Consider the following 20,485-nt stretch of genomic DNA (forward strand, 5'->3'; position numbering starts at 1 on the left):
CGTGATCCCAGGGTCCTGAGATCGAGCCCCGCATTGGGCTCCCTGCTCGGCGGGAAGCCTGCTTCTCCCTCTCCCACTCCCCCCTGCTTGTGTTCCCTCTCTCACTGTGTCTCTCTCTGTCAAATAAATGAATAAAATCTTTAAAAATAAATAAATAAATAAATAAATAAAGTAAACATTTGTAATCATAAGAAAATATCCATTTGGTCTTTATAGAGAAAGGAAAACACTCTATGACCCTGTTTCTCTGATTTTTAGGGAGGTGGATCTTTCTGCTGGAACTGGTGAGAACAAACTTTCTAGAATCTATAGAAGGGGTGGCAGACTGGCTAGCACCACCTGGGAGGGCCAAGCCCCAGAGATGAGGCGTCCTGCGGAGGGATTCCTGAGGCTGTTCAGGCCTGTCTCAAACTCAAATGAAGGGCAGAAGAGGCAGATTAAGAAATGAGGGGCCCTGGCAATGTACCCAACCCAGAGGCTTCCTCTTGTCAGGGCCCTTTTCTTCTTTAAGATTTTATTTATTTATTTGAGAGACAGAGAATGAGAGAACGATTGGGAGGAGGGGCAGCGGGAGAAGCAGACTCCCCGCGGAACAGGGAGCCGGAGGCGGGACTCGATCCCAGGACCCCAGGATCATGACCCAGGGCAGACACCTAACTGACTGAGCCACACAGGAGTCCTACCAGGGCCTTTTGATGCTGCTAATGTTATTTTTCTTTTTATCTACAAATAATAGAAAGGACATGGAAAAAGATCCCTCCTTTGCAACATCATGGCAAAATAGATAGATAGATAGATGATAGATAGATAGATAGATAGATAGATATAGCTGTAGCAAAAGCTTGGCAACTTTATAACAAAAGACAGGCTCATGCTGTCCATCTACCAAAATTAGGAAGAGAGGCAGCAAGGATGGTCCTGCCCCACCATGAGAAAAAGTGAGTATGTCCATCAGTGCATCTTTTTTTTTCAATATTTTATTTATTTATTTGAGAGAGAGAGAGAAGGACAGAGATAGCGAGGGAGAGCACGAGCTGGGAGGAGAGAGAGAAGCAGGCTCCCCGCGGAGTAGGGAGCCCGATGCGGGGCTTGATTCCAGGACCCCAGGATCATGACCCCAGCGGAAGGCAGACGCTTAACGACTGAGTCACCTAGGCAACCCCATCAATGCATCTTGTTGAGACAAGAGGGAAGAACCAGGAAAAATACCCCAGAAGTTCCATCAACATACAACTGTCTTAGCCATAAAGAACTACACTAAATATAATGAAGCTGAAAATCAGCATTTCTAAGCATTTCACTTTCATTCAGATTTAATTAACAAGTTAATCTATTACTCTGATGAAGATTCTTTTAGCTAATGAAAAAAAAGACACACAACCTGAGGACAATCTGATTTTGCTTTATTGAATACTACCCCATGCCCAATATTTACAGATGTAATTAAATGGAATTTATAAGACTACCAAGTGAAGCATTTTAAAAAGTTAATCAGATACTCTTAATGGAAATCATCAATTCATATGTGTTAATACAATAACTAATTAAAAATTTTCAGCCAATATCCATGGTGGTTCAGTTCATAAAAACTCTATTTTCAAGAAGAGAGAAATCTGAGGAAATAAAAAGAATTTTCAGAAAAATATTTCCGTGTCTAGTCACAATCTTCCAGTTTTTCTGTAAAAGAAATTAATAACAATTATAGACATTGTGGCCACCATAAATTAAGTATAGATTTCTTAATTGCATGACTCTTTTCCTTAATGCCATATTTCACTTAAAGCATAGAAAAACTATTCTTTTATCATGTTTTCAATAGGTTTAAATATTTTTTATGTTTAAAAAGAATTATATATCCAAATTTAAACCAGCACCTAAACTCTATAGCCACACGTTATTATTACCTTGACTGTCCATTAGGGACAGTCCACGGAAAGAAGAAGATGGAAAAAAGAGATGGTATTCCTCTAACTAGTCCTAAGTGTGACTTACTGTCGAAGCCAGTTGCTTTCACAGACATTAAGAGGACACCAGATACACAGCATTTCCCTCAGTATGTCTGAGAGAATACCAAGGATGTGTGGACTAATGGCCCAAACTTATATCTGCAACATTCTCAAAATAGAACTGCAAAAAATGTGGGGGTCATAGTGGCAAACGGGGGGGGGCATTATTTTCTCTATCTGTACAAATTTAAAGGTATCTCTCTGGTTTTCGATGGGCTAGGTTTACTCCTCAGACATAGAATTCAAGGATTACAATATTTCTTATCTTTAAAAAGTGTGGGCTTATGTTATTACACAGAGCCTATTCTCCCTTTTTCTTTGAAAGATGGCAGTTCTTCAAAATGTATTCTTATTACTATTTTTTAGACAATCTAGATATTAAAATGTAAATATCACATGTTAATATTAAAATATTAAATGTAAAATTTTATCCTACGTATGCATTTCAAAAATGCCAAGATAAAATAAAGCAGTGTGTCAGTGATAGCAACTTCTTTCTACATTAAAACCTGAAAACTAAACAGTTTTTAATGATATTCATTTTTTGCTAGAATAACACCACTGAAGAGGCAGATAAGCATAGAAAAATCATAATAAATAAATGTCATTTATTATCCACAATTTAAAAACATTCACTTGCCAAAAAGGATTCTGGAAATGGTGGTGGTGCTGGATTTTTCTTTTAAGTAAAAACTTCCCTATACACAATAAATAGGTTTCCTGCTCAACAAACCTATTTTTAGATAATATAAAGGCAAATTTCATGTTACGGATCATCATATAGTTTAAATTCACTGGAGTCCAAACCAATGGTGCTCAAAGGACCATTTTTAAGTAACAGAAATTAACCCAATTCATGAACAATTTAAATGGCTGATAAAAAATATACAGAAATGAGGGTAAAGTTGGAAGAGTGGAGTAAGGTATATTTGATTACTCAATGTTAATATACGCATGCATGGTTTATAGATATCAGATAAACACATACCTGATGTGTTTCTATTATATGTAAATATACCACTATAAATTTCAATTTTTTTTCTTCAATCCACTTTGTTCTGGAAATTGCCAATGCACTGATGACCGTGGCTCTTGGTTAACGGAACAGTCATGTGAGTGACATATGCCAGCTTTGTCAAAATGCAGGGCTGACTTACCAATATGATCAATAGTTGATCATTTTTCGAAGGGCATCATAGCATTTCCATTTGTCTGGGATGTAGAATGGCTCAAAAATATGAGGAAACGGTGTGTCATACCCACATACTCTTGATATGGGAGCCTCTAGGTTCAGGAAACATTCTTCCTGCAGAGAAGAATACAGATAGCTCACTTCAAGAATATTTCTTTTTATTCACAGAGATGAAACATTTCCACTTGAAATGTAATTCTATCCAAGGGCATTAAAATAAGTAAGTATTTTGTAATGTAAAAAAAAAAAAGTTAAAAAATAAAGTAACACACAGCATGTTTGGCATGATCCCAATTTTATTTAAAATGTCTTCATACAGGGATGCCTGGGTGGCTCAGTTGGTTAAGCGACTGCTTTCGGCTCAGGTCATGATCCTGGAGTCCCAGGATCGAGTCCCACATCGGGCTCCCTGCTCCGCGGGGAGTCTGCTTCTCCCTCTGACTCTCCCCCCCATGCTCGCCTTCTCTCTCTCAAATAAATAAATAAAACTTGAAAAAGAAAATTAAAAAACTAAAAAAAAAATAAAATGTCTTCATACACGCATGCATTTATGCCTCCATAGCTCTGGTTTAAGCCGCCCTGGGAGCATACCAAACGTGTTGTCCTGTAAATACAAATGTAAGGCATGACAAAACCGTAAGAAAACGTTCGCAGGAAACTCTGCAGCTGGAAATGAGTGATGGCATATGTTTTCTCTTGTTTCCTGTATTTTTCAAATTTTATACACAATGGACAGTATTACTATCATAATAAATGTTTCTAATTACCCTACAGTCAGACTGAACTTCTAGCAGTTATTTAACTGTATTCTGGATTCTCTCATGGCCAGGCTTTGGTAGATGCTGATGGTTCTCTGGCCAATTCCCAGCCCAAGCCCGTTGCTCTTTGCCTGACTGGTGTGTGCACATCTCTCAGATCTCATGTTAGGAGTCACCTCTGCTGGGAAGCCTTCCCTGGTGGCACTTCCCCAACCCCGCACCACTGACAGAGGGGTTTCTGCCCTGAGCTCTCACAGTACTGAGCTGTAGTTGCCCAATTATCTGTCTCTCCTGAGAGACAATGAACTCCATGAGGCCAGGGCTCTGGTTCAAAAATGTAAAATCCCAACCACACTTGAGGAATCCTACAGGAAATTATCTGCAGAAAAAAAAAATATTCAGGTGACAAATTCAAACTTGAAAATAAAATTTTTAGAGAATTAAAAAAAATCTAAAGGGAGCTATGTGATTAAACTGTTCCTATGAAGATGGTATTAATGTTACCCTTCTCAGCTCTTACCTCATATAAAATCTTAGGTTTTTGCTGATGGTTGCCAGAGGGGAGGAGGGTGACAGGGAGAAGGAGATAACAGGCCTCCAGCTATAGAATGAGTTAAGTCATGGGAAGAAAAAGCAGAGCACAAGGAGCCCAGTCAGTGATACTGTAATAGCGACGTAATGGGCGGACAGTAGCTACACCTGTGCTGAAATAGCACCGTATATAAACTTGTCAGATCTCTAAGTCATACACCTGTGACACTGTGTGTCAACTATACTAAAAACAAAACAAAACAAAAAGCCAACAACAACAACAAAAAACTTCAGGTTTTTTATACACCTACTTTCTATATTACCTTGCTTTACAAAGGATTTGAGGTCCACCTTTCCTTACATATTTTACCTAACTGTATTTTATTTTAATTTGTTCCTTTACACAATGCTTTATTTTGTTTAAGTTTTTATTTAAATTCCAGTTAACATACAGTGTGATATTCATTTCAGGTGTACAACATAGTGATTGAACACTTCCACACAACACTGGGTACTCATCACAGCAAGTGCCCTCCTTAATCCCCAGCACCTATTTCACCCATCCCCCCCACCCACCTCCCCTCTGGTGACCATCAGGGTGTTCTCTAGAGTTAAGAGTCCGTTTCTTGATTTTGCTCTCTCTCTTTTTTTTTTTGGTCTCTTTGCTCATTTGTTTTGTTTCTTAATTTCTACATATGAGTGAAATCAAATGGTTATCTTTGTTTCTCTGACTTCTTTCACTTAGTATTATAGTCTCTAGCTCCATCCACATTGTTGCAAATGGCAAGATGTCATTCCCCTTATGGCTGAGTAGTATTCCATTGTGTGTGTATACATACACACACACACACACACACATATATATACGCACACACATACACACACACACACACACACACACATATATATATATATATACACACCACATCTTTATCCATTCATCAGTCAATGGACACTTGGGCTGTTTCCATAGTTTGGCTATTGTAGTATTCTAAAATTTTCATTTGAGCAGAAATTTTTACATGAAGGAATCCTGATGCTCACTGCCTATCCTCTGTGCATATTTCTTTAAGTGGCAAGCATATCAGGGCAGAAAGGGCCTGGGAACAGGACAAATTAGCATCAAAGAGATCCAAGTGGCCATTTACGGACCTCCCTCTGCCCCCAAAACCACTGTGATTTATAGTGTCAAATGCCAAATAAATGCTGGTTTCTCCTCTCAACAGGAAATCTTCATGAATAACTTGAGAACACTAGATATATAAGGTTTAGAGTCACCTAAGAAATTCCACCTACTACTAAGCTTAAAAAAAAAAATGACAGATTGGTGCATTGTTTCTTGACTGCAACAAGTAATTTTAAAGGAATTTGAATTGTTGACATGGGATTAACTCTGTTTTATTACTTTAATTGACACTGGCTGTTTTTCCATCTTCCCTGAATACTGTACTCTTCATAAACTATCCATGGTCAAACTGCGAAGTACAGAAAATCAAAGGTAAAACATTTTACTAAATGCCCTTGACTTCACAGCTGGTATAAAATAGTACTCCTTCAAACTTGGAAAGCTGGGCTACAACAAAACGATCTGCCTGTGTTTGTGAGAATGAATCCTTTTAACATAACAACTAACATCATCAAACTTTTTTTCCACATAGCAGTGCTCCTAATTCCTCAAGAATGTTACAGTCACTCTTTACAAGATACACCTGTGTGTTTGCATGGGCATAGAAAAAGGTCTGAAAGGTCGCACTTGAACTATAACCAGTGGTCACCCTCTGAGGTCAGGAGAAGCAGAGAGGTAAGAAAGGACTCTACCTCACACTTTATATGTATTATTTGAGTTTTTATGAAACAGGATTACTTTTGTAATTAAATGACACTGACATAAAAGAGTACAGGATCATCTTCTTGTGTGAATAAAGGTTACTATTTTATGTTAGTTTTGTAACTTTATATGTGGCATTTCCCTAATTTGGAAAAAATTACTATACATTAAATGAAATGAAAGGATTTTAAAGTACTGTATATAAATATATAAAATATATTTGAAAAATCATGGAAGAAACTAAGGATGTATTATACGTTGGTTAACTGAATTCAAATTAAAAAAATCATGGAAGACAACAGAAAAATACATAACAGAGGACTATGATTCAATTTTATAAGGATATGCCCTGACCACTTGAAACTGTTTGACATTTTAGTGCTTTGCTAACTGAAGTATTATTAAAGAGACTTAAGTTATTCCTTCCACGGACTTGTGTTAAGGCTTTTTCAAAGAGACTGAGGAAAAAAAATGTTTGGGTCAAGCAGCTGCACAGAGCGATCTCCTAATGGACTGTTTCATATACAAATGACTTATGTGTGGCTATATGTTTCTCTGAGCAACCATCAAAACAGGGCATCCTTGTTCAACCTGTTTTTTCTTACAGAAGCTGTACACACACACACACACACACACACACACACACACTTACAAAAAAAAAAACTTGAGGGGCGCCTGGGTGGCTCAGTCGTTAAGCGTCTGCCTTCGGCTCAGGTCGTGATCCCAGGGTGCTGGGATCGAGGCCCGCATCAGGCTCCCTGCTCAGCGGGAAGCCTGCTTCTCCCTCTCCCACTCCCCCTGCTTGTGTTCCCTCTCTCGCTGTGTCTCTCTCTGTCAAATAAATAAATAAAATCTTTAAAAAAAATTTGAATCTCATTAGCAGATTTGTAGACCAGTGTACCAGATTAACCCTCCAGAAATTATGTCTCTCTTATTTTATACCATATTATGACACTATTCACTATAGTAACCATGTGCCCTGAATTTCCAAGACCATCCAGATTAATTGTATTCTTCTTTTCCATTGACTACATAAGCATACTCAGACTTTAAAAACTCTGATGCTCTTTGATTCAGAAATAGTAATCCACATAAAATTAGGAAGAAGTAATGAGCTCACCCACAGGTTGTGAGGATTACAGGTCATGGCCTGCACAGGGGCTAATGTGGGAGAGACCAGTTTCTGGTCTCTCTCCTTGGAGAGCTTGTATGCGGACCAGCTCAGTCCACAGGGAACCATTACAAATGTGAAGGTGAGGTTCCAAAGCAGATTACAGTCTAATATGTAACCAGGGACATCAGAAGAGAACCCAGACAGGTGCCAAGAGAAAACTTTTCTCCAGCTATTCATGGTCCAAAGTTTCACCGTGGATCCAGTGAAAGAGGGGTGTAACCCTCACGCCATCCGCCGGTAACGCCTACATACATTTTGTTGTGGTGTGTGCTTTCACCTAGTCAGGTGTTTAAGGAGAAACAGATATGCCTTCCAAAAGACCATTGTGTGAAATTCTAGTATATGGTATTCGAAATTTACTTCTGAATGTCTTTTTGTCATGAGAATTTTCTTTCTAAAACATGTTAATAATAGTAACTGGTACTTAGGATGTAGCAGAATAGTAGGTAATGAATTATATTTTATCTCGTTTAATCATTCTCACAAATCTATGAGGTAGGTATTATATTCCATTTCACAGATGAGGTTCTAACCTGACTACAAAGCCCATGTTCCTAGTCACTCATCTGCGAAGTGACTGTTGAGGATAGTAGTAACAGGAAAAACTAAAATAAAAAGGAATGGTAAAATAGAAGGCAGGTTGGGATTAAGGTTTTAGAACAGAGCCTCAAGAGGCATAAAGGGTTAAATTGAGTCTAAGAAACCTCCTCCGTGTATATATCAGGAAGGTAAAGGCTAAGACAATGTGAAGAAGGTGAAAGCACACACTTAAGCCTAGAAGTAACACATAGAGCAATAAACAGATGGTCCCAGTTCTTAGCAACCTCCTGAGCTAGCCTAAATGATTTAAATAAGCATCACTCAAATTGTTTATATATTAGCCATCTGGGTTGCTATGCATATTTTAACCAGAAAAGGAAGCCAACAATCTGAAATGATAATGCCAAATCATAAAAATCATAAATGCAAGCAAAACAAATTCTTTATTTGCCTATTTTCTGCAACAAAACAAAGTTTTAAGTGTCTTGTTGAGATTGCAGAGGACAGAGAGCCTGGATATTTTTTAGCAGGTAAGAGAGAGTAAGTAAAAATTAATTACAAGAGGATCTGTTATTGTTTTAAGAAAACTAAAATTATCAACAGGTTTCTAAAAATTAAGTGTACTGCATTTAGTCCTGTGTTTTGGTGAACATAATATCGAGTATATACTGTGTGTATGTAAATGTGTATAGATCAGGGCTTTCATGGGATCATTCAAGATCTCTCAGCACTTAACCGCATCTCCCCATTAGAGTTGTTTTTTTGTTTTTTTGTTTTTAAGATTTTATTTATTTGAGAGAGAGGGAGAGAGTGCACAAGCAGGGGGAAAGGCAGAGGGAGAGGGAGAAGCAGGCGCTCCGCTGAGCAGGGAGCCCAACATGGGCTGAGCCGAAGGCAGGTGCTTAACCATCTGAGCCACCCAGGTGCCCCCCAACCCCCTTAGAGTTTTCAGTACATGAAGCATAAATTCTCCCATCACAGGAGTCATAGCACTGAAATCAGTTTTAGACATTCCTCACTGGGCCTTTGTCACTTTCCACAAATCTTTTCATTGTTTTTATGGCAAAGCTGTGGAAATATAATTGATACAGCATGGAATTTGGAATTCTATTTGAAGGGAATCTTTGTTTTCCGATGATTTAACTTCTCCGAGCCTCTGTTTACTTAACAGCAAATTAGAGGCATTAAAAATTCTGCTATTGGGCGCCTGGGTGGCTCAGTTGGTTAAGCGACTGCCTTCAGCTCAGGTCATGATCCTGGAGTCCCTGGATCGAGTCCCTCATCGGGCTCCCTGCCTGGCAGGGAGTCTGCTTCACCCTCTGACCCTATCCCCTCTCATGTGTTCTCTCTCTCTCATTCTCTCTCTCAAATAAATAAAATCTTTAAAAAAAAAAAAAAATTCTGCTATTATATTATATGATCCTCTTGTCTTGTAACTCTATTGTTACTAGAGGCCTACTTGCCCCTCTAGACTATACAGTAGCGTATGAAGAGGACCTGGTTTCAAGCTCGACATATCATAGTGCTCAATAATGGCTAGGTTTTTGCTTCTCAAGAAGCAAGTTTCCCAAGTTATAATAAACACAAGGTGTTTGAAATCACAGATCAAATCATCAATGAAGAAAAGATTCTGGTGCACAGAACGGTCAACACTGAGAAGTAATATCCCTTATAGCACTGTGCCTGAACGGCTACCCTTTGTTGGAGACTTACTAAGCCTTAAAAAATGTAAGGAAATACCAAAAATAAGTAAGCGCTGTATGAGCAACTGAGGTTATGAGGAGCCAGGCTGCGCTCAGGCCTCAGGGAAAGGGAGGGTCCAGTGCTGCCCCCTGGTGGGAATCAGGGAGCCTGGACACCAAGTGCCAGTTCCTGGGCCTGGGATGATAGTGTGCCTAGATGAGGAAGGCAAGTGCTCTGGAAATGGTTAAAAAAAATCTACCACCCCTCCCCCCAAAAGCACATCATTTCCAAGCAATGCTACTATAGCAAATTAGGCTGTCAGTTAGCTACTGGAAGGTTACAAGTAAAAGAGCCCAATATAATTGAATGTAACCAAGGTATAGACATTTTGAAAAATAGAGTCAAGAATAAAAGACCACTCAGTATCATTTAATTTATTTTTAAAGCAATCATTTGGTCTTTATTTTTTAATTCAAGGCAATCCCAGGCTTGGATTTCTTTCTAGGAGAAATTCTGGAAAAATTTTTATTCAGTTCTTCTATTGACAGAAAGTTGGAGACAGCCTATTGTGTAAGACCGCATATTATCTTGAATTGGAAAGTTGTGAAGAAAAGTTTAAAGTGAGATAAGAACACTTTGGGTCTTTTATATATGTTCCTATGTTTTATAGCTGATATAGGCTGATTAAAATTACTTAAATTTTCCTGAAAAACTAAATTTTCTAAACATTTAGTGGAAAGTCAGAAAAGCAGGATGCTGTAATGAGAAACAAATCCCAAGTCGAAATGGGCATACGTTGCCTATGGGATTACCTGATAAATCAAGATTTTACATTCCTCCTTGGAATAGGACAAACATCGGTTCATGACTTAATTTCAAAGTAATAGCTTGGAAAATTAATTTTTAAATTATTTTGCAAACAAAAAGCTCCACATCACATAATCATTATTATGCCACCAACAACCCATTTAAACTATGAGAATATATTTCATTTCCAAGAGGGGATAGGATGGGAGTAAATTAAGCTATAAATGTAATGAGCACCGAACAAGATGTAGAGGTCATAGAGTTATCATTTCTTCTCTAGGAGAAAAAAATTAAGAAACAGCTTTAAATGATTTCTGGATGTGCTCAGTTTTAAACCTAAATTCCAATACCATTTAGTCCTAATTTAGTTAAGTTATTAAATTAAAGATAAAACAACAGAGATTTTGCTTCTAAGTTCAGTTAGTCATCTAGAGGTCATAATGAGAAGGGCAAGAGTTAAACTCTAAAAATATGGGAAAAAAAAATACCGAATGATGCAAACTTGATAGCAATAAAGTCAATGAACTTGGAGACTTATATTTTGATTATAAATTGAATAATAGTCTTATAGGCTAGACATCCCCCAGCTTCCCAATACTATCAGAGAATATTTGTTTTAAATTTGTTTTAAATCTGCCATGAAAACTTGCCCATCGCCAAAACATGAGCTTCAGCAGCGGAGAAAGAATGATTCTGGTGTCTTGAATCACACTTCCCTAGCAAATGAGTCACAGAAACCTGTGAAGGCACTGTGCCAGCAGTTCCAATTAATTTCATTATTGAATTAAATAAATACAACTTTTGCTAATCTACAGTATTATTTTTCATTTAAGCTAATGGTTTCAATAGTATGTTATCATGTTTTTAAAACTTAGCTTAGAAGACATATTAGGCTGTACCAATTTTCTACATAGCACAGACCTATGAAATTAATTCTTCAGACAGCACAGTCCCTAATCTGCCCTCAAACATCAAAGCTATGCTTTTTTTATTTTTCTGATACCCTGCGCACAGGAGATGCGTTCGACAAACACTTGTTGATATGAAGTCTGTCACTTCGAAAACACAGTGGAACCAGTTAACTAAGTGAAACAGTATATGAATAATACCATTTTATCCAGCTTTCTATAACACCTAAAAACATTATAGGCAAGCCCAGCTATTTCAGCAAAGCTTCTGTGTAAAATCATAACCTGGACTAAATTAAAAGCTGAGATCTCTCTGACTTAACTTCACTGAAATGTCTTCATTATCTGAGGACTTTTTTAAAAAAATTCCACTTCTTCTTCTTTAATGCAAATTACTGGCAAGCTGGTACCATTTTTGTTTTCCACAATTTCTTTAGCTAAAGAATGGGACTGAATTCTAAATTAGGATTTTCATTTAAATTCAAATTCCATTTTTAAAATGGAAGCTTATTTTCTGAAGTTAGAAATATTATTTCTGAACTCAGTGGGTTTCCCCGGATAGTCTCGCTACCTAAAACAAAGTTGGAGTATGATATTAAACCATGCACAGAAATGATTCATGGCTCAAATTCTATAGCTGTGTTAGAATATAAACATGTTAATATAAAATTATCTATGAGTCTCGACAGATTAACTGTAGAAACTGAAGTAGAACAAATTTTAAAATCAAAATATAACATTAAAATCAGCAATTTATTACATAATAGGGATTTTTTTTCCTCTCAGAATGATGGTTTTGTAACTTCCACTGTTTTAAAATCAGAAATAAGTGAAACTAAGTGCTAATTCATTTCTATAATTTATGTTATCTCAGATCGCTTTTTAAGAAAGCACATAGTGTTCACTATGGTCCAGGGACTGTACTAACTACTTTATAAATATTAACTCATTTTGCTTTTCATAAAAATTAAATTAGCAGCCGCAAAGGTAAAAGCCTCACCCCATCCAAACCACTTTGGTTTTCCAGGTAAAACCTGTCAAGGTTTGGTTCCGCTTTACAGCTTTCCCCCGCATGCGGTCTTGAGCTGTGACCCACAGCTGCCGCGCCTCCCTCACCTGAAGAACACGGTGAGAAACAGCAGCTAACAACAGTCATTTCTTCCTTCAATCCTCCACATAAACATCGTGTTTATTTGCAGCACGCAGTCTCCAAAGATGTCCTGAGGCTTTCAAAGTTCAAAAGCTAACGTTAAAATTATTTTCAGACATACTATGGGCAAATTCTGACATTTACCACGTACTGTGGCTACAATGCTTTTGTTAAAACAATTTATATTCAATGGGGTGGGGGGGGGAAGGCAATGCTCTCAAATTTCCACAGACGCTGAAGCTTCTCAAATTTTATAGTTCAGAATTCTTCCCTATAGAAGCAAGCATCGGCAGCAGCAAAGTTGGAAAGTGGAATTTCCTGAGACTGTGGGTCCATAATGATAAACATAAGCGACGTGCTGCACTGGGGTCATCTCATGAACAAACCGCTCTCGGTCAGGTAGGATTCTTGCTTTTGTTTGGCAGCAGGAAGCTTCAGATACTCCTATTAAGCAACTTTCAACGATCTGACAAAGCATTCAGTTTTTCTGATTGTTTTTTTTTTCCATAAAATTATTCCTATAGCATTCTCATACCACCAAATGGTGCTTGGAAGGCAGAAATTAATCCTGGCTGAAGCAAACTGAGGATTCTTTTGTCTCGTGACACAGAAAATATATTCCTTTAGAATTTGGGAAACTGAACCTGAGCTAGGAAAATTTCTATTAGGATTTGTCACTGTCCCCATTCTGCAACCTGATTTTAAGTTTCAAGACTGGTCACAAAACGAAAGTACTAGAAAAAGTGATTTCCCCCTATCTGGCACCTTCTTCCTAAAAAGTTTGAGAAGCTGGATAAAGAAATGATGGCTAAAATATCTGCTATTGTATGAATGATCTCTTGTTACCATACAAAGTTTGTTTTTTGTTATTGTTTTTTTCTTCTCTTTAGATATGTCAAATTTCTACTTTATGTTTACTTTATGTTTAAATGCTAAATGTAAAAACTAAATGCTAAATCGCTAACTGTAAAAAAGGCAAGGGAAAGGGAAAAGGTCAACTTTATTTTATCTACATAATGCCAAAAGAGATGTGTCAGTGTTTTTACTGAAATTAAACACACTTTTTTTTTTTAAAGTTAATCTTGGGTGTCATAGCAACACAGCCTTTAAGCTTGGTTTTGCTGAATGAATAAATCAGACCAAGTTGTTTTTCAGCAATTTAATTCTGGTCACTAGATCACTACAATTTTTATCAAGAAAAGCACAGCAGAAATAAATGTTCTAAGGCTATCATCAATTATCAGGGAGATGTATTCAAAAATTTGTTAATTGGATCCCAGCAGTAGCAGCACTCCCAAGCTTTAATAATTGAACTAATTTACAAAGCAAACAAGTTTTTGGCAGGAATCTCTGACCTAAGTAAGAAAAGGCTTGTTAGTGCTCTCATTATTTACATGCAGATGACTTTTACTAATACAGGGAGTTTAACCTTTTCATTCAACAAATCTAGCACTTGTAATTATTGTCCGTGTCCAATTAAAATATAATGCAGAACCCAAAATATATTTTCCTCTTTGCTGCATTTACATATCTATGTTTCTACCTTTACAGCTGGTTAACATTTCTTACAAAGAAGCTTCACAGATTAAATGTCTATGTATTTGCATATACACATTTTCAGAATTTCCAGAATCAAGAGATATTTCATAATTAGAGGATAAAATACATGTGCCTCCTTTTTAATGCCCATAATTGGGTAAATACATGTGCTGATAAGATGAACCTAATTCTCACAAAGTCTATATTGCATGCTGTGGACAAATTTCTAATAAGCCTGATAAAACTATAGATACACTAGTGAAAGGTGGTTTAACAATAACTAGGACCTGGTTTTGGATACTTTTATAGTTAAGTGCAAAAATATAATATTAAAAATGCCAAAGGTACTGTTTTTAGATGAATTAAATTTATGTAGTTTCTATAAAAGGGTGATGTTCACACAATTTATTTAGATGGACCAAAGCATTGACTTACTATTTTTTATCTACTTATTTGAGGATGAACTCTACAAAAATTCAATCAGGTCCCTCAATTAGGAATCAGGTTAAACACACAGCACAGATTGCAACCCGCACCCCCCACCCGAGATCACAGGAGTTTCCCTATTGGTCATATACCACAGACAAGGATGTGCATAAGCACGCATGGACACAAACAAATAATTCTATGTTTAATCAACAAATCCTGGTGAATATCCTGGCACACAACATGGAGGCTACAGGAAAAGAAATGTATTCATTCATATGCCTATCACTTCAGAAAAAGGGACAGGTACACACGTACAGAGAACAAACAGCCAGACACCAACTAGTAACCAAAGAGATTTTCTTACTTAATAATAAACAAGCACGATTGTTTATATAGTCTCAATCCTTTCAGCAACTCCATGGGGTGGTGACAAGTGAAAGGAGGCTGGCAGAGGTTAAGTGAGGTGGCCAAGATCGCACAGGTGCACACAGCTCTGTTGGTATGTGAACCAGCTCGCCCACTTACTCTTGGGTGCACTCTACAGGGCTTTGGATTTAAAAGTGGGCAGGAGAGTTTGGCTTGGATAGAAGGCAAAATTTGTATTTCGTGCTACCATTACACCTGTGAAAGAGAAACTGGTGGAATTGCCTACTTGTTGATGCAAGTCCTGATCAATATATACTTTTTAATAAAAGGCTTAGCAGTTTAGTGTCTTTGGGGGGCGGTGGTCATCAGGGAAGAAATGGGTCTCTAGAGTTACAGTAGGTTCAGCGTGGGTTTATAGGTTTGGTTTCTTTCAGATGTTTGTTGGGGAGAAGATGGGAAAATGAGGGGAAGGAAGGACATGAGTGGAACTTGTTTCTACTATGGGCTTGCTTGAGTGCAGGGCATAAACTGCCACTTTGAGTTCTGAAGCTGATTTTTAATTCTGAGAAAAAAACTGGATGTTCAACCAATGGTGGGCTGTAAGTTTAAAGTTGCTTCCACCGTAAGGGTCAAGAAAATCAGTTCAGTGCTTCACCAGGAAATGAAACTTGCCTCCTTTCATTTCCTTATCTATGGGAAAATCTAGATTTAACTTAATAAGCTAAGTAATTTGATAAGAATATGATAGCTTTTTGATAGAATAGGAAAATATTTCAAATACACGTGGGTTACAAGTTTTATCCTAGCCTTAACTTAAATTGGAATATGAAATTTAATCCTCTCTTTGCAGTAAATATTTTATAGCTATTCTCCACGGTCAACTCACTTTGTAGAGCTCTAAAACAACAGAAGAAAATTCCTGGAGTACTTAAAGAAATGTCTTTTGAGAATAAAATTAAATTCTTTTTTTTTTTTTTGCAATTAAAACGACAGACAACAGACAAGACACTGCAATTAAATTAATCTGAAATTAAAATGTAAATGTAAGTGCGGTATGGGGTCTCCTGTCTCAGACTCTACTCACTGGCTTCAATTAGTGGTTATTGGCCCAGGCTCCACAGCCGGCACTAGGATGTTATAGCTGTGGGCTCTCATTATAGGTGTAAAGCTAGTTGCACACATAGAAGTGCCACCAAGTGGGCACGGCTGTGTGCGGATGGGTCCGTCCCTATGCATGGAACCGACAGGTCCCGGTGGTCTGTGACAAGAACTTCAGACATCTGTAAGAAAATATCGCATTGGAAAGCTCGATTAAAAAATTATATAAGTATATAATTTATCTGGGTTATGATGCATTAACATTTCATCGTTTTCAATTCCCAGTCCTCCGAATGAGCATGCTTGTATGTCCGACATAACAAATCACCAACCCACAAGGATTTTCCTTAGGTTTTCTCAAATGCTAATTATGTAGCAAATCTAATTAAGTTTGTATGATGCACTTCAGCAGTAGGTACTTCAGTTACTTCAGAATTGCCAAAAGGGATCTGAAGTGTCTATTCTCCCTCCAAAACAATCACGCTGCGTGCCAAACTGATAACCATTAAACACAGCTGCAGAGCAAATGTGCAGTCTTGGTCCTGTAGATACAGTGTTCACACATCAGTCAGCCCTGAGAGCAACTTCGGATTCAGAACTACCGATTGCAGGTTTATGTTTCTGTTAGACGAGTATTATATATGAGTATTTTCACCCAGCACAGCTTGAACAGATTTCTATATGTCATGAGAGTTTCTTCCACCTACGAATATTCACCGAAACTCTGAAAACCCCAAACAGTGATAAATAACATTCGGTCAGCATCTTGTTGAATTGGTTTTCAAGCTTTATTCCTCATGTGAAAAAAGTCAAAAGTAGCCTTGTGAGTTTGAGAACGTGTTTATGGGACAATTGATATGCAATATATTTAGCCTCGTTCCTGAAGAAAATCACATATACTGTATTTATTATAAATGCTTCTCTTTTAATGACAGTCGGTAAGTGTGCAAAACAAACCTATGGGCATATCTGAGTTACAGAAATTAAATGATTTTTATTTCAGTAACTCAAATAATTTCCAAGGAAGGAAATTCTTTCCAGAGGGGCTCTCCAAACTGGGTGGGTTGCCGGATGCTTAAGGCCATGACCGAATTCCCTCCAGAGGCTGTTAGGTCGCTATGGCAACGACCCTCTCCCTATCAATAAGCAACAGCTCTGAACACTAATATTCTCTTAAAAAAAAAAAATGGTTTCCTTTTCTATGGCCACAATGATAGGAACTAGCTTCAAGACTGAAATATACCACTTTTTGTGCAAAACAAACTATGTTTGCTGACTGAACGGTTTCACTGAAATTCAGCTTTGTCAATAAATGCAAAAACAAGGAAATCAGCCATTGTGCCCCAGTTCAGTTTCAAAACAAGGTAAAATTGGTGACATAAACAATCTAAGGATGTTACAGCTGGAATGGGTTATGTGCGGAGGTCCAGGCAGAAGAAGGGAATCGGTCTCCAGGGAGCAAATGACATATAGGAAGCAAAACTGACATGAGAAGAACATACGCTTCCAGCCAGCCCTTGGAGTTTCTTAAAAGCAGCACACATTGGAACGGTTGTAGTTCTTATCTGTGGTTATTTCCCGATATGTAATTATGACCGTGCAGGGTAATAAATAAGCTGATTACATTGATTAAATGAAACATCTCCCTCCAATTTAAGGAGCTAACACGGTTGCCAGCTCTGTCTTCACTGACCCCAGTTTCAAGAGCTAAGTCTCTTCAGTTGTGCCCCACGTCAGGTGTGCAAAAACCAACACTACAAACCATCGCGCACACTGCTTTGCGCAGCTCCGTTGCCTTGGAGGTACAGTGCCCGATGCAGGGTAGGGCTCAGGAGATCTCTGCTAACCAAACGGTTCCAGTTTCTACTTATACTGTTTCACTCTGGGGCATTAATGAGCTTAGTCACTGATGAGGCAAAAAAATCAACAAGACAGGAGCTGGGGTGTGGACATTTTCACTCCTTAGCAATTACCGAACACCGTCTTACTCATCTACCAGACGCCACACTATTTATTGTGATCATGCCCTCCCCTAGTTAAGAGCTTTCCCTGGCTCCCCAAAGCTTATTCTTTATTTATCCCTATTTCCCTCCCAGCCCAGTACAGACGTGCACAGGCTCACCTCCATTCACAAGCTTACCATTTTTAGAAGACTGCCTTTACACAAACCTCTCTCTCTCTTCAACTCTCGGATTTTTCTATTCCCTTGCTATCTTCACATAGTCCACTTTCCAAAGTCAGCTCAAATGCCCTTTTCCAGGAGGCCTTCAGGACCTTGATGTTGATTCTAAAATCCATGTGTTCAACCATTCATCAAATACTCCAGAGCCGATTATGTCCCTACCTTCAGAGTTTTATATTCTAGTGGGGGAAATAGGTATGAGGACATGCTAGAAAGGAAGTATGCAGGGGTCTGCACTAGGTAATAACGGGGAGCTAGAGCTCCAAGTTACCCAGAGGGCTCAGGGAAGGGGTTTTCTGAGGAGGTAGCGTTCGAAAACCATGAGTAACCAGCTCTGCCAAGAACCAGGTAGAAGCATGCCTTCCAGGTCACACAACAAATACCAAAGCCTGGAGGCAGAGAAGAGCCTGGTGGGATCCAGAGATGGAGAGAGAAAGCTGGCGGGACTGTAGCACAGGAGGAGGGGGAGGGTGCACACGGAAGGAGGAACAATGGGGTGAGGGAGGGGGGTGGGCAACCAGATGGCCAGGTGGGCAACAGACCAGCCCTGGCAGGAAGACGGTAACATATGGTTTTGATATTTCACATATCTATACTTTACCGAGTACATACAAGAGTAGCTACAGAGATTTGTAAGATTCTCCAGGTAAACTCAGGGTTCACTTGCAACAAATCAGAAACATCATCAGAGATGAAGGCTGGAGTTGCCGATAATGAGACCCAGTGACCCAAAACAATATAGGGATGAAGGTACTAAGTCAAAGTACACAATATACACAGATCATTTGGGCGGTGTAATTTTGGGGAAATTATCACTTCATTCAGTAGAAAACTTTCTAAGGATCAACACTGAAATGCCCACTTCTGAGGAAAATAAAAACAGGGCATTTCAGTGCTAGAAGTACTTTACTATACTTTGTGGTTAACTGGAATCCCTTCTTGGCTAATATTCAAACACCTTTTCTCTTCTAGTAATTCAATAGATTTACTACCATATCTAGTTCCTTAGCGATAATAATCAATTTCCCATTTACTCACACTACTGACTTCCTCTCCCTATTTCTTATCTCTGCATCTCTCTCAGTGGTTTTTTATGGTTATGTATTATTACAGAAAAAGACTCAAAATGGCCTAACAACATGCATGGAGATCATATTTTTATAAATGTTATCTATTGTTCCTTTGGCAAGGATTTGGAATCCACTGCAGAGAGAAACAGATTTTCATGTATTCCATGTAGGGGCAGTAAAGAAAAACCTTCCCCCTCCTTCATGTCCTTTCTGGCTTTCCTGTCACCAAAGCTATAGGAAATTCTGATCTAGCCCATATTAATGTTGCTACCTAGCAACCTGGGGTGGTTGTGATGTAATATAAAAATGAAGGCAAAATATATTTAGAAAGTGTTCCATGCGCCCAATCATACAACATTGAGAAGGGTATATTTGGTTTTGCTTAGCATTTATCTTAATTTTGATTTATAAAAATTCTGATTATTTGAAAATTCTATTATTTGGAATTATTATTTGGAATCTTAGAAAGTTTAATGCCCATTAGCTTTTTGTTTTGTGAAAAAATGTTCTCTTTGTGAAAAAGAATGACAAAACTTCTCAGCTTCTTTGGTTTTCGGACTAATATTGTACTGCAAAGTAGAAGACTTGGGTCCTTGTCCTGATTCTGTTATCAACTAGGTAAGTGACAAGACAGTGTGGCTCTAGCTTTTCTTAATCATCCTCACTCCCTGCCAGGGTACACTGATCAGCATGATAATAAGGGAAATAGAACTCCAGTCACTGAAAGAGTAAATGCCCTTCCTGAATCCCTTCAATAGAAGGCGTCCTAGCATACAATGTCTGGCACATGGCGGGTACTCACTCAGTAGAGGTTTACTTGGAAAATTCCAGTTTTCGCTTATCTTTACATCTTTCGGACAGGGAGAAAGGCAAGGGCTTGAGAGTCATTTACCCTTCAGTACTGAAAACAGAAGCCAACAGATTTTGAACAAAAAGAAATTCAGCCCTGAATTCTTGACAAAGCTTAGACTCAAGGTTGGTAGGTGACCATTTCAACAATTGAATGGCCAAAAAAAAAAAAAAAAAAGATAATAAAATATAGATGGCCAGAGCCAAAACAAAACAAACAAACAAAACAAAAGGAAGAAAACAAAAGAAACCCCAAGGACCTTAAGAAGTCACAAAATGATTTGGTTTAAGAATAAACACCAAAGGGGGCTAACTCCATAGGAAGGGGATCAAAAGTACAGGAGAGGTGGCCATTTTGGTGAAAACAATCTTATC

The 20,485-nt window shown here is 38.1% G+C and overlaps 1 protein-coding gene across 4 annotated transcripts in view; it reads right to left on the bottom strand.

The window, feature by feature from the left end:
- Nucleotides 1-1,386: 1,386 nt before the first annotated feature.
- BCKDHB (branched chain keto acid dehydrogenase E1 subunit beta) overlaps nucleotides 1,387-20,485 on the bottom strand; it is a 206,941-nt gene continuing 187,842 nt past the window's right edge. For 2 of the 4 annotated variants that reach the window (XM_036073139.2, XM_036073147.2), the window contains exons 10-11: nucleotides 3,164-3,312; nucleotides 1,387-1,677 (exon numbers count right to left, since the gene is read on the bottom strand). In XM_036073139.2, coding sequence (XP_035929032.1) covers nucleotides 3,172-3,312 — 141 coding nt within the window. In that variant the 3' untranslated portion in view covers nucleotides 1,387-1,677; nucleotides 3,164-3,171. Of the gene's footprint in view, nucleotides 1,678-3,163; nucleotides 3,313-12,543; nucleotides 12,654-16,050; nucleotides 16,192-20,485 lie in introns of those variants that run through there. The other 2 variants (XM_036073141.2, XM_036073140.2) reach the window with 2 other exon arrangements.

This window comes from Halichoerus grypus, chromosome 9 (genome assembly GCF_964656455.1).
Source record: "Halichoerus grypus chromosome 9, mHalGry1.hap1.1, whole genome shotgun sequence".
NCBI lineage: Eukaryota > Metazoa > Chordata > Mammalia > Carnivora > Phocidae > Halichoerus > Halichoerus grypus.